Source organism: Tachysurus vachellii, chromosome 16, assembly GCF_030014155.1.
Source record: "Tachysurus vachellii isolate PV-2020 chromosome 16, HZAU_Pvac_v1, whole genome shotgun sequence".
NCBI lineage: Eukaryota > Metazoa > Chordata > Actinopteri > Siluriformes > Bagridae > Tachysurus > Tachysurus vachellii.
The window spans coordinates 12547793-12560918 of record NC_083475.1 but is presented as its reverse complement, the minus strand read 5'-3'; the positions used below and the strand labels follow the sequence as shown (position 1 = coordinate 12560918).

Sequence of the window (13126 nt, the reverse complement as noted above, 5' to 3'; positions counted from 1 at the left end):
AACATAGAATAACTGTTTGCACACCATTCATCATGAAACTAAAAGCTCCAAAAATAGTCCTATCCACTAGTCTTTTTACCTACAGTGTCATACAAAAGTACTAGCATTGAATCAATTCTGCAGAGAATGTTTGGCTTCAGTTGATACAACCAGTTATGTTTAGTGGGTTAATTACTTTTTCACAGGGATGAATAAGGGATAGGATTGCAGAACATTTTTCCTTTATCAAATGAAAGGATTATTTAAAATTGATTAAAGACTTAAATTTCAGTGTGTTTTCCCTTGTCTAATATTACATTTTGTATGAGCATATGAAACCATTTAGTCTGACAAATATGCAAAAATAGTAAAGTACTTTTTCCATGGCACTGTACACCCTGTGGTCTAACAAATAACATGTTTTTGTATCTGTTTGTCTCCAAACTTAATGGAAGACACACCTCTTCCGTCAGTTTGAGTTTTATTATTCCAGTCCAGGTTTAGTCACATTCCAAAACATGTTAGGACAGAAAGTAAGTAAGTTAAATAGAGAGAGAGAGAGAGAGAGAGAGAGAGAGAGAGAGAGAGAGAGAGAGAGAGAGAGAGAGAGAGAGAGAGAGAGAGAGAGAGAGAGAGAGAGAGAGTTGTCTGTTCCCCCTGCACCATATGGTTGCACACATGGAAACAGCTAGTATTTTTGGGACACTGTCTTTCCCATCACTTCTCTCTCCTGTCCCTACATAATCTGCTCTACATCTCACTTCTTACTTACTCACTACTGCATTTGTCCCCATTAAAGTTCAATCTGCTGTCTCTGGGTTAATAAAGCAGCAGTCACACTGGACTGTGGAATTCTTCACTGGCTTTGCTCCAGGTTGCTGTTTCTCCTGTCTCATACACTCCCAAACTCTGTCCCTCCCCTTTGCTCTGAGCGAAACATTGCCTGCTGAGTCGATTGTGCTGTCACAGGATTTCTTGTGCTCTCTCTGGTCTATTCTGTGTGTCACTGTGCTTTCTCTCTTGTGTAACGGGAGTGCAGTGTGGACGTGGCGTCCCTGTGTGTATGCGCATATGGCATGTAATGGCTCCTACACAGTGGTTATCTTCCCTCTGCAGAACAGTCTGTACAGCTCGGACGCCCTGCGATTCTTCCAATGGGTGAGGCTGTCTGTGTTTGCGTCTGTAAAAATCAAGGGTATGATATATAAGACAGAAAGTTACAGATCTAACTACATATAGCATGTGTGGGAAGCTCTTTTATACAAATAGTAGTCTGCTCATCTAATTTACATACACTGGCATCAGTACACCTGCTCACATGCTCTTCAAGTGTCTGCTGAAAAAACAAAATTTGTCTTCTAACCCAACTTTTATTAGCACAGTTGCTGACTTTTCTACCATGTAACACTTTACACCATATAATATAACCATTCTTCTCAACCCATATGTCTTGAATGTTGTTGGAATGGATGATAGTTATCAGTGTATCTCTAACAGCTGAAGAAACTGCATGCTCTAGAAAGAGAGAAGGACAGTCTATGGATTGGACTGCAGGTCCTGGAACGGGCTCGGTTCTGGTATCAACAGCAGCTCGATCAAAACTCCCAGAGAAATGCAAGGATTGGCACAAGAGAACATGACGAGCAAGAAGTGCGTAAATCTCTCTCATCCCTCAGTATGTGATTATAAGCCTTATAAGTGTGCTAATAACTACAGGAATTAAGCACATCTTTGGATGCATACCTAAATCAATGTACTTTACTGCTGTAGTGTGGTTTAATTAGGCACCATAGGTTACACTTATTGTCCCCTGGTGGTCCAGTGGCAGAGACGCTGTCTTTGCTATGGCCTGGTTTTGATTCCTTGGCAGGGAGCCAAATAAGATGAGTACTTAGAAAAAACTCATCATGCCAAAGACTTATAATATGTCACAGAGCAAAAATAGAATAAACACCGGTAATGATTTTCTAAGATGGAGAAATGAATAACTGGTCATTGGAGCGGGGTTGGAGCCACAATTATTAATTTTGCTCTCTCTTCTGATTGGTCACCATAGAGTCCTTTATGCATAAATACTGTTTGATGTATCTGAGCTAGCCTATGACACATGGATTAATTTTTCCTGCAATTCTGAGCCATCACCCCTGACACAGTACTGACTGAATTACAAATACAGGACTCTCATAACTGCAGAGGAAAAACATACTCCTGCTGATTTTGACTGAACTGTGAACCATTTGAATTAATCCAGTGATCAAAAAGTATTGTAGTTCTAGTAATTGCAAACAAAAAAATAATCATTTTCCTTTGAAAGCCTAATTGTAATGGGAAAAGAGTTTGGCCTGTTAACAGGACCATTACATGTAATAAAATTCTATCAGTGGCCGAATTTAAATCGAGTCACTGGGTGTTTGTGTGTGTGTGCGTGTGTAGGATGGCTGGTCATGTGCATTGCGCTCCTCTATGCAGCGTGTGAACGGAAGTCTGGGAAGTTTGCTGAACAATGCATATGTGTGTAGAGCAGCACCAGATGACAAGGACGGCTCAGACTGGTGTCTGCGCTGGTCAAATGCTATACTCACCCAGGTGAGAGATACACACCGCAAAGCACCGGGCTCAGATCTGGAACAAAATATATTGCACTTGTGTATTGTGTAGAGTTTAGTGCTAACTAGAATTAGAGAATTAGGTGCTCAATTCTGCCCAGTCAATTCTGCTTCATTCAAAGAATCTGACACTGTAACTGTGTGATAAAAAATATAGCCGCTCTGAGGGTCCTAGAGGACAGCATTGGAAAACATTGATTCAGTTCACTTTAATTCACCACAGATCTGGGGCATCATGTTTATTGAGTTTCATGAAACCAATGTTGCCTATTTATTTATTTATTTATTTAGTTATTTATTTATTTATTTATTTATTTAACAATTCAATTCCAGTTCAAAGAACTGATGTGCCAGCCTGTGTGTATGAACAGATTAAAGAAATGTTGAAAACATATACTTAGTAAGGAATAATGCATGTTGGCATTTAAAAATACTGTAACAAAAGACAGGTGTTAAGAAGATTTTGACGCTGTCTGCTGTTCTTTATTATACAGGAAGTGAGTCAAAAGAATGACAGGATTTCTATGTTGGAGTTTGAGAAAGAAATGCTCATTCAACAACAGGATGGAATACACTACTTCTGAGGCCACATGCATGTACACACCCACACCCACACCCACACCCACACACACACACACACACACTGCTCCATCTATATCATTGTGAAATGATTTGTGAATAGTCTTACTGACTTACTGTAGCTTTTTGTATATATATTTAATTACACATAAGAGTACACTTGTCACTTAATATGATATTGTTTGGTGTGTATGGTGTCCCTCAACTACAAATGTAAGTTGTGAATTTTTATGGTTGTTCAGACTTTATTAAATCAACTGTTTGATCTTTCCTTGGGAAAAAGATTACCCATTTTTAAAACTTATATAGGAACCTTACTATTTCTTTTTTTAATTATATATTTTTTGTCATAATATAACTTTATATGCTTGGCATATTTATACCATAAAATATTTAAACATGAAAAAAGGACAAAGCCCAATTCATATGAAATATTTCACAGTCCATATCTGGGTCATAGTGAAAGGAGATTAAAATAAAATGAGGCCAACTGAATTATAACACAAAAATCACAAACAAACAAGCAACAATAAACCAACAAAACAACTGCTGATATCCCCAAGCATGACTGTTCCCTAAAAACATAGACAAATTACAGTTTGGTCAATTTAAATAATTTTCTTCTCTGTCTCGGCTGCCTACAGTTAGTATAATCTCTGAAATGTATATTAATTTAAGTAGTGAAGGGAACACAAGTGTTGTATAAAACTCTTAAGCTTCTGCACTGCAACCCTTCAGCTTCACACTAGAGTGCACCAGAGTATATAAAAGAAAAGAAGCTACAGCACTTTCAACACATACATACAATGTGCTGTAATTATGTTTTATATAGTTTAACATTTTATTCCAGTTTCCAATTCTGCTGCAAGTACATCCATTAACTTTGCTGCAATATCATATATGAAAAAATGAAAATTTATTTCTCATCACTTTTCACATGTACCGGTCTGTTCTATAGCTGCCCTGTTCTACAGTTTAATGAAGTTATTTATTTACAGAAAAAAATAGACTGTACAGACTAAAAAAAATTTCAAGTATAAAAATTATTCATATTAATAATTTAATATAATGATAAACAATCATATTGATATTTATTTATTTATTTATTTTTTAAAATTGTGTAATATTAAACTAAAATTATTACTAAAAGTATATGTATTACTAAACTGAAATTATTATCATTTATACTCCTACCTGTGCACAGGCAGCTTCCATCTTTAAAAATCTAAAGAGAAAACGAGGGTACAAAATACTATTTATTTTGATAACATAGAGAAAAAAGCTTACGTATTACCAACAAATTTATTCAGATTGTCCAGTTAAGCCAATGATAAGCCAGTAATGTGACAGCAGTGCAATGAATAATTAAATGCAGGTACAGTGCAAAAGCTTCAAGCATCAGAATGGGCAACAACTATGGCATGGTTGATGCTTCCAGATGGGCTGGTTTGTTTATTTTACAATATGATAATGATGTCTATATGAAACAATCTCAAGTAAGAAATGTTTGCACACAATTGTGTGAAACACATCGTATATATTTGAGAGGTCTGAGAAGAATGTTTAGATTAGTTCAAACTTACAGGAAAACCCTTTTTATAATTTTTTTACACAGAGATTTTCGCAGTTCACTGAACATTTATGAAAACTAAAGTATCATAACAAAACTCTAGGGCTAAAATAATGGAGTGAAAGAAATTTGGTATATTACAAAAATCTTTTTGTTTTGCCTGCCAGTGACTTAAACAGACTAAGATGAAAGTTCTTCTAATGTCTGTTGTTCATTCTAAGATTTAAATGTCATGTATTACTGGCAGCAGTGCTTTGGGTTGCTCCTGTGCTGCTTATGTCTCATTTGCGTTTGCTGACGAAGAAAATCGTGTCACTACATGTTACAGTTCCTACCCTGGTGGTCCCCCATTGATCTCTGTGCAGTTGATAAGAACTATCTTCACATCTTACACACACACAGTCTTCTATCCATCAAAAGCATAAACACACTTGCAAAGGTGTGCTGAGACTAAACACAAGTGCGCTTTAAGCAGAGCATGTGGCTACAGGTTGCAAAAACGGATAAATCTCACCATGCAGTTTAGACACAAGATGATCATTGTGAACACTGATATGACATTTATTTATTGGAGGTAGGTATATCTGATGGTCTTTACCATTTTATGCTGGTGAGATGGGAAATGAAAGCTTCATTTGCCCTTCCCTGGTAACTATTTCCCAGGCATTCAATTTTGTATAAGTTTAAGTTATATGAATTGCATCTTCCAGCTATAGACTAAAATCACTCATGTTAAGGTTTTAATATCCCAGGAGCTATGCAATCCTAGGGTCTTAGAATTACATTCCTTACTCACAACATATTTCCTATTAGTTTCCTGGCAGTTTTTGAATAATTCATAATGTACTTCATGATAAATAACTGAACAAGAAAGCATCAGAATAAACAGTCAATTTATTCAATGTATTTTCATGTCTTTAGCAAAAAAACAAAACAAAAAAAAAACAAAAACCACACATATCTGGGTAAATTATACATGATTACATGTAAAAATAAAACATGTGAAAATGCATTTCAATATTTTATGCCCTGAAATTGCAAATGTGCAAAAATAAACGAATAATGTATAAATAAAATCTTATGTGGAAATAAACAAATCACGCATGAAATACATGAAATACATGTAAATGTAAGCCTACGTGTTTGTGAAACCTAATACAGTATGCTTAAAAAACAAATCTCTAAATTTAACATGTGAATTGTGATTATTAATATGCAATGTTTGGTTAACTGTTCTATAAGGCTTTTTACCTCAAATTCAAATGTACCTAATTATAACCAAATGCAGATCCTTTAGTTGCTCTTCTATGGTGTAAGCTGAATATAATTGATACCCTGCAGACATTTGCATAGTTGATTATGACATTGTGTTTGCAAATGTAATGCATAATTATTTCCTGTAATCTCATATGGAAGACATCAGTTACACAATTTAATTTAATGACATCTAGTATTATTATTTTTTTAAAATATTATTTTTGTTTAATTTATAATTATTTTTTCCAGCCTTTGTGATTAATTCCAGCGATGTACCCAGCATAATCATTGCCGGCTCCTGAACTGTTTAATATTAGAAATGTTCCTTTTTTGATTGTCCTTACAATGCCATTTTCAGCATGACTTAAACTTTCCAAAGTAAGACACAGACAACAGCTGCTGATTAATGCTTGTTGATGTTATTTGTATTTGCAGTTGAAACTTGTGCGGCTTCATTGCTTCACACTGCAAAAAGAAACCGCAGAACCCTACTGAGGAATTCAGAAGGCTTTTCTAGCCGATAACGATCTTGTTCTGAAGCATATTGCCATCCTAATGCATACTTTAATGTGCGTAAGTCCCTGCAGGCCTGCCGCTGAACCGTCAAGGCCAGAGTACCAGCAACACCATTAATTACAGCCTCTTATTCACAAGGATGCAGTAAACAGCTTTTGTTGGATCTGTCACACTTCTGTGAGAGTTAAGATCATTCTTCCGTCCCGTAATGGTTCGCTGGCGCTGAACTCTGCTGGTGCAACTTCCCTCCCTCCCATAATTCCCAGTCAACTTGGGGCTTTAGTGGATGGGCGATAGATTTGCAATAGGAAATGCAAACCACATCCATGCAGGTCTGCTAAAGCGTGAAGGATAAACAGGTAGTGGAGTTAAGGAGGATGTGTGTGTGGGTGTGTGTGCATTTTTGTGGCTTGCATTAGTTTATTCCCCCACTTCCTCTGCTCAGAAGAGATGCTTACTGTACTTAACAAGTATACCAACAGCTATTACTGAACTTCTTGTGATGAGCACTTAGAGGGAAGTGGAAATGAGAAGGTGAATGTGATATAGCCATATCAAAATGTTGCAGAGACACAAAGTTACAGTAAATCTGTCTTTTAATCAAATACTTATAAATTCTGTTCCATATTATATTGATATTAAATACTATGTCCAAGTGTGACAAAATATTTTATAATATCCATTGCCTACAGGAATCATTAACTAATTAGCTTTATCTGGTTGATGGAGTTTTTGAATCTTCAGTCCATGTCTTTTATAATACAAACTATATTTACACAACGCTTTACGACGAACATATATTATACACGTACACACCACTGACATTTTAAATACTAATAAGTGGACTAGATATTAATCACTTGGTTAACAAGATGTTTATGATTTAATTATTCTAACTAACTTTATTGTAGTTAATGACTGCAATTTAATTTAACATTAGCTGTAATAACCTCATCTCATTGGGGCTCTGGCAGCTATTTGCTATACAATAACAATTCAAAATATCACACTGGAAAATCAATGATAAATATAATTATTAAAGCACACATGTGAGGACAAAATGCTCTGCAGTACTTTGCTACATTACAGTATGTTTTATTGATTTTTAATTGTATGTCCGTAGTTAACCCCTTGAACTACAGGATTAACTACTATGAATTATTTAGTAACTACATTAAAAAGAATGCGTATGATTTGTATTTAAGAGATCAAGGAATATAAGTCTGAATGCACCAATGAATGTAAGGTGTTCAAATGAATAAAATGCACCTGATGTAGCAGACTGCCATTGTGGTCAAGCTTATAAGAATGTATTATGAAAAGCAAAACTGTTTTTTCTCTGGTGTTAAATCATATCCCAGTAAGAACCTCATGTGGCGTTGAATAAAGGCGTGATGAACAGATACACAGTAGGAATATGAAAATTCAAAAGTCATAGCCTTAAGTTAATAGAAATATGAGATGAAACACTTTTTCCCCTCTGATACATTTCTCATTAACACATTAATGCTGTCATGGCTGTTTCTCACTTTGAAGTAAAATGAACATGGTGTTCATCACACTAGAGGAGCTTAACTAGAATTAGATACAACTGATAACCTGACACAGCTAACATGAATCATGGTGCTCCCATTTTTTAAAGAATAAAGTCATTATTATTATTATTATTATTATTATTATTATTATTATTATCATCAGTGTTCTCAGTAATAGTGTTCCAATGGAATGGAAGCAACAGAGAATACTATCAGAAAATCTGGAAAAAGCAGGTGATAATTAGTGTACAAATGTGTACAAACATTTAGTGTTCAAACGTTGAAATTTGGTGTTAGGAAAGTGCTGTGTACATCTTTGCTGTTATGTGCTATAGCCACATGTTTGTTTTTTTTATGTATATATTAATGAGGTTTACCTTCCAGCAGAAATATGGTGAGTTTTGTTATCCCTCGTTGTCTTTCATGCTAGTTAACATTTGCTGTTAACCACAAAGCCTGAACAGTGTGGTATTTTTTGTTAAACAAAAAACAAACAAACAAAATAATTAATATTGCAATGCTCTGATTACATCATGTAATAAAAAGGTTTGCTTTACAACATTCCTAGGACCATAACATTTTTTAGAAAATATTCTCATAAACTAAAGTTTATTAACTGGAAAAGGACATGGAGAGGATGGATGGAGAGGACAGGGGCATTGCTAGGCATAAGCGTCTACTGGGACACAAGCTATATCAATAAATTTGGTCCTGAATGTATGAACTCTGTGTTCCACAAATATAACAAACAACAATGTAAGGATAAACTAAAGAACATTTTTTTGGGTCAACAATGTCGAATGTATATAATAAAAAGTATTCTTCTGTAGGTCGAGTGCCTCCCAAGTCCAACGCTTGGAGTGTTAAATTGTACCGTCGTTATTTTAATTTCTCAAAACAGTCAATCAGTTTACTGTGGCTCAATTTACAACACTCACTCTTGCCCCATTGTGCACTTCAGCCACATGTGGAGCCGTCTCAGCAAACTGAATGTTCACAACTACACAGTACTGCAACATGCAAGTTTATTACACGCTAATTGCTCCTTCATTTAGCTTTAATAATTATCATTAAAAATACATTTACATAAAATGGAGTAAGGAAAAGTTTCCTTAACTCCCATATCTGTTTCTTGTCTCAAGTAAGGAGTGTCAAAGTTAAAGGGAAAACCTAGTCATATTTTGCAACCATCCACAGACCTACAAAATTGTGAACAAACTTGTGAATGTTTGATAACTTGCTTTATGAACCTGACATCTTACCTTTCTCACTCTAATCTTGGCTCTTTGTTTTTCTACCTCTGCTTGGTTAAAAGAACTTTCTACAGGATTCAGTAATAAAGTATGAATAAAAATAGTTTGACTTGTTATTTACATGCCGATGCACTGATTGCAGGTAGCTGGGTGCATGTGGAGTGCTCTAGTTATGACATAAACAGTTCACCTGCGTGGTCGCTATGATAATTGCACCACAATGAGAGTGACTCAAAGCTTGTTTTCAGAGAGGTAGTGTAAGTGAAGGTAGTGCTGCTTTGACAAATTTGGAATGTACAGTATTAAAACTCAAATAGAGATTTTATCTTAATTGGCTACAGCAGATCATTATTGGGACACATGCCCCAGTAAAATTGGTCTAGCGATGCCCTGGTCATCAGGTTCTTGTGTTCTCTCATTTGGGCTATCAGACCTATAACCTGATCTAACTGAATTCCATACCATGTGCCTTCAGTTTAGTGAAACAGCCTGACCTTCCACCTAGTTTAGTTAATTATAAACATTCTCATTAATGTTGAGCGAAACAACAGCAGCAAAAACTACCCTGACTTTTTTCATAACTGATAAGCAATGAAAAGTTTGACACTCATGAGCTTGTGTGTTCTTGATTGTAAACTAGCACTTTCTCCTCTGTTAGTCATAAGTGTGTATTTTAAAAACAAACAAACAAAAAAAAATACCCTTTGAACAGTGTTTTAGGCTCATGGTATCTTAAGGCTGTAACCTAGTTAACCATAGTTAAGGTATCCAATGATAGAGACTTAAGCACTTTTGTACGTCGCTCTGGATAACGGTGTCTACCAAATGCTAATGTAAACGTAAATGTAAATGTAAATGATTGTGGATACATGCATGCTTTACTACAAAGAAAGAAAAATTTAAATGAAATGGAACTCACAGAAAGTTGACTGTAAATAAGTTTAACTCTGGTTTGAATCCCATTGTTTAATTATTTTTCTGCATTGTGAATGTGACCCACAAAGTGCATCTCAGTCTTGGTCATTTTATTTACTTCTCCAGATTTCCCCCAAGATTTACTTACATGGTACTAATGCAACAACAAAGTGCATGTTAAAAAAGAACAAAATAATTAAAAATTGGATTTTCATATTATTCTAATTTTGATACAATCCACAGTAACTGCATAACATTATCAGGAAAATATATTATAAGAGCCATTATGCCCCACAGATTTTTATTTGTGTGCTGTAACAAAAGAATAGTCTATCATTATGGGCTTCATATGGACCATGCTGCTATTTGTGCTCACTGTATGATGGAGTCTGTTCAGTAGCATGGTTCCCCGTTGTCACTCAGGCTGTGTTTAGACTCTCCATCACTGTTACACTCTGTGAGCTGCCTTACAGCTTCACTTCCTCTTGTGCTCCCAGGTGACAGCTCCATCATGGCATCTGGCAGTCGGAGCTCCAGGAGATTCTGCAGATGTTTGATGTAACTGATGGCTGCCCGTAACGTCTCCACCTTACTCAGTCTTTTATCCTCAAACTCTTGAGGCAGGTGCTCTCTGAGCCGTGCATAGCCCTCGTTCACACAACGGACCCTCTGCCTTTCGCGCTCGTTGCGTTTACGGATGAATGCAGGTTCAAAGGAGCAGTCGTACATGCTCAGGTGTGTCGGGAAGTGCATGTAGGAGAAGCACCCACTGTATCTGTGGCTGTAGACCGGCTCTAAGTAAGTTTGCTCAAAGTGGAGGCTTAGAGCATCTCTGAACGAAGCATGCTGGTGCATGCACAGGCCAAAAGATAAAGGCTGCACATAGGACCCTTGCTCTGCAATCTCTTGCAAATGGTCAGCAGCCATTTATCTGCTAAGAGAAATATTATACCTTTTGAAATAAAGATACTTTCACAAATTTCACCAAAAGCTAATTAAATCACACCACCACCACTGACAAGAAAAGTTTATCTTACTTTGCAACAATCTGCTATCCAATTCTTGCAATTGTTCTTGGATTTGATGTAAATCATAGATACATGATCTCCAGACTCCTTAGTCTCCAAGCTAACAAGTTGTTCCGCTCTTCTGGAATTTTACATAACGGGATACTATGTAGCAGTGGGTGTGGTCTTAAAAATAAGACACATCTTTATGGCGTAACCTGCTCATGTCTGGGTACAGATGATATGATGACTTGATAAGTGAAATACCTGCACTACAGTGGGAGGAGTCTATCTCATTTCTGCAGGCTTACTTGCATAAATCTCCTGAAATGTCACACTTCTCCTGAATGTTCTATTTTCAAGCACACACAGAAGCATTTCTGATACAGATTAATGCAAAAACAATGCCAGGGGGCATTTTGAGAGAAGCCACACTGTGCCCTATGCAGAGAGAGAAATTTATTGCCTTTGGCAAACTGGTGAATAATCTAGAACTGGAAGATTTCTATACACAGATTTGAATACTTGTTCATGTTACATATCTAACAAACAGATTCAGAAATTTGTACGCCAGTTTATCTTAAATGATGTTCTAAATCTCACAAAGGAAATTTGTGTACCATAAAAAAACCCAATTCTTTCTTTCTGTAGATTAATTTGTTTTAATGTGCCCTGAAGTAATGTAAGATAAAACCTAAGAAAAATAGCACCATCTGTTGGCATAGACGAATTTCTACCACTTAATACTGTACATATACTGTACATATGACCTTTTATTTTATGTCTCTAATACATAAGTAACATTTGGTTCCTAAATCACATTGATTACATAGATGTGAATTGTGTGTGATCATGATTTTAATTTGATTTTTTTTATTTGAAAAGAGTACATCAGTTTTCATGTCAGAAGTTTACGAAGATAACCAAACAAATAAAACAATACAAAAATGCTTGTACAAATAGAAGTGCTCAACACTTACTATCACGCGAGTACCGCTATATTTCTTTGAGAAAGAAAAATCTTGTGGATAAACAACACTATTTTGAGTGCACGCACGATAATGTTTTGTTTTTTTGAGACTTTTTAGTATGTATGTACATTAATGGTAATTTATGACAAAATAATAGTACTTCGAAAGTGTATTTTTTTTAATTTACAGTATTTGTCACCACACTAATTATAAATAAGCTTTTTCATTCAACTAGTAACAAATTATAAATGTGATCAATTTATATAAGAAATAAGAGCTAAAACACTCAGGGATGGCTGCCTATGAACTTACCATGCACTCACATTCAAACTTAAGGGTAATTTAGAATACCCAATCTAAAACCTATGCCATGTAACGTAAACAAGAATAAGTCAAACCCAATTAAATAACAAGCTCACATAATTATGTGTACACCCACAAAAGGCAGATCTGGTAGATATCTCTACCACAATACTATCAATATGAAATCTGTAACCTGAAACCTGAAAATAGTGTGTAGACATGATTACAGACATCTCTCTATGAACCAGTAGTGTGATTAAAGATCTTTAAAGCAAATGAGAGGAGCCTATTTGCTTGCATATAGCAGCAGCACACTGGAGAAGGTGGGGCTGTGGTTTAGTAGGAGTCAAGCAGCAGGAAGGTGGAGTGTGGCATATCTGAGCCCCCCTATATTCCCTGTATATTAATATCATCTCTCTCTTCTTGATGTCTTTTCCTGAGCAGTGAGGTGAGTGTAGCTGTGAGCAGAGCAAAGCAGAAAGCAATGATAGAAAGCAGAAAGCTAGAAAGCTTTTTTTAATAGAAAACTATTTTCTTTTACTGACTGACCCCCGGGTCTGTTTTGAGCCGCACCTATAATCTATTCACAAACCTCTTTTCACAATTATGCAACTCTGCACCAGCATATCAGCAGC

The 13126-nt window shown here is 35.8% G+C and overlaps 2 protein-coding genes across 3 annotated transcripts; one reads left to right on the top strand and one right to left on the bottom strand.

Moving 5' to 3' along the window:
- Window positions 1–919: 919 nt before the first annotated feature.
- sapcd1 (suppressor APC domain containing 1) lies at window positions 920–4194 on the top strand. The gene is made up of 4 exons (XM_060889607.1): window positions 920–1137; window positions 1477–1629; window positions 2413–2565; window positions 3080–4194. The coding sequence occupies exons 1-4, from the start codon at window positions 1051–1053 to the stop codon at window positions 3167–3169; spliced, it is 483 nt and encodes a 160-aa protein (XP_060745590.1). The 5' UTR covers window positions 920–1050; the 3' UTR covers window positions 3170–4194.
- A 6037-nt stretch (window positions 4195–10231) lies between these two features.
- Window positions 10232–11371, bottom strand: LOC132859136 (achaete-scute homolog 4). 2 transcript variants are annotated; one of them, XM_060889744.1, is made up of 2 exons: window positions 11248–11371; window positions 10232–11144 (listed from the first exon to the last, which is right to left on the bottom strand). In XM_060889744.1, the coding sequence occupies exon 2, from the start codon at window positions 11135–11137 to the stop codon at window positions 10604–10606; it is 534 nt and encodes a 177-aa protein (XP_060745727.1). In that variant the 5' UTR covers window positions 11138–11144; window positions 11248–11371; the 3' UTR covers window positions 10232–10603. The 2 variants fall into 2 exon arrangements, with proteins under 2 accessions (XP_060745727.1, XP_060745728.1); XM_060889745.1 differs by having other exon boundaries at window positions 10232–11141.
- Window positions 11372–13126: the final 1755 nt, after the last annotated feature.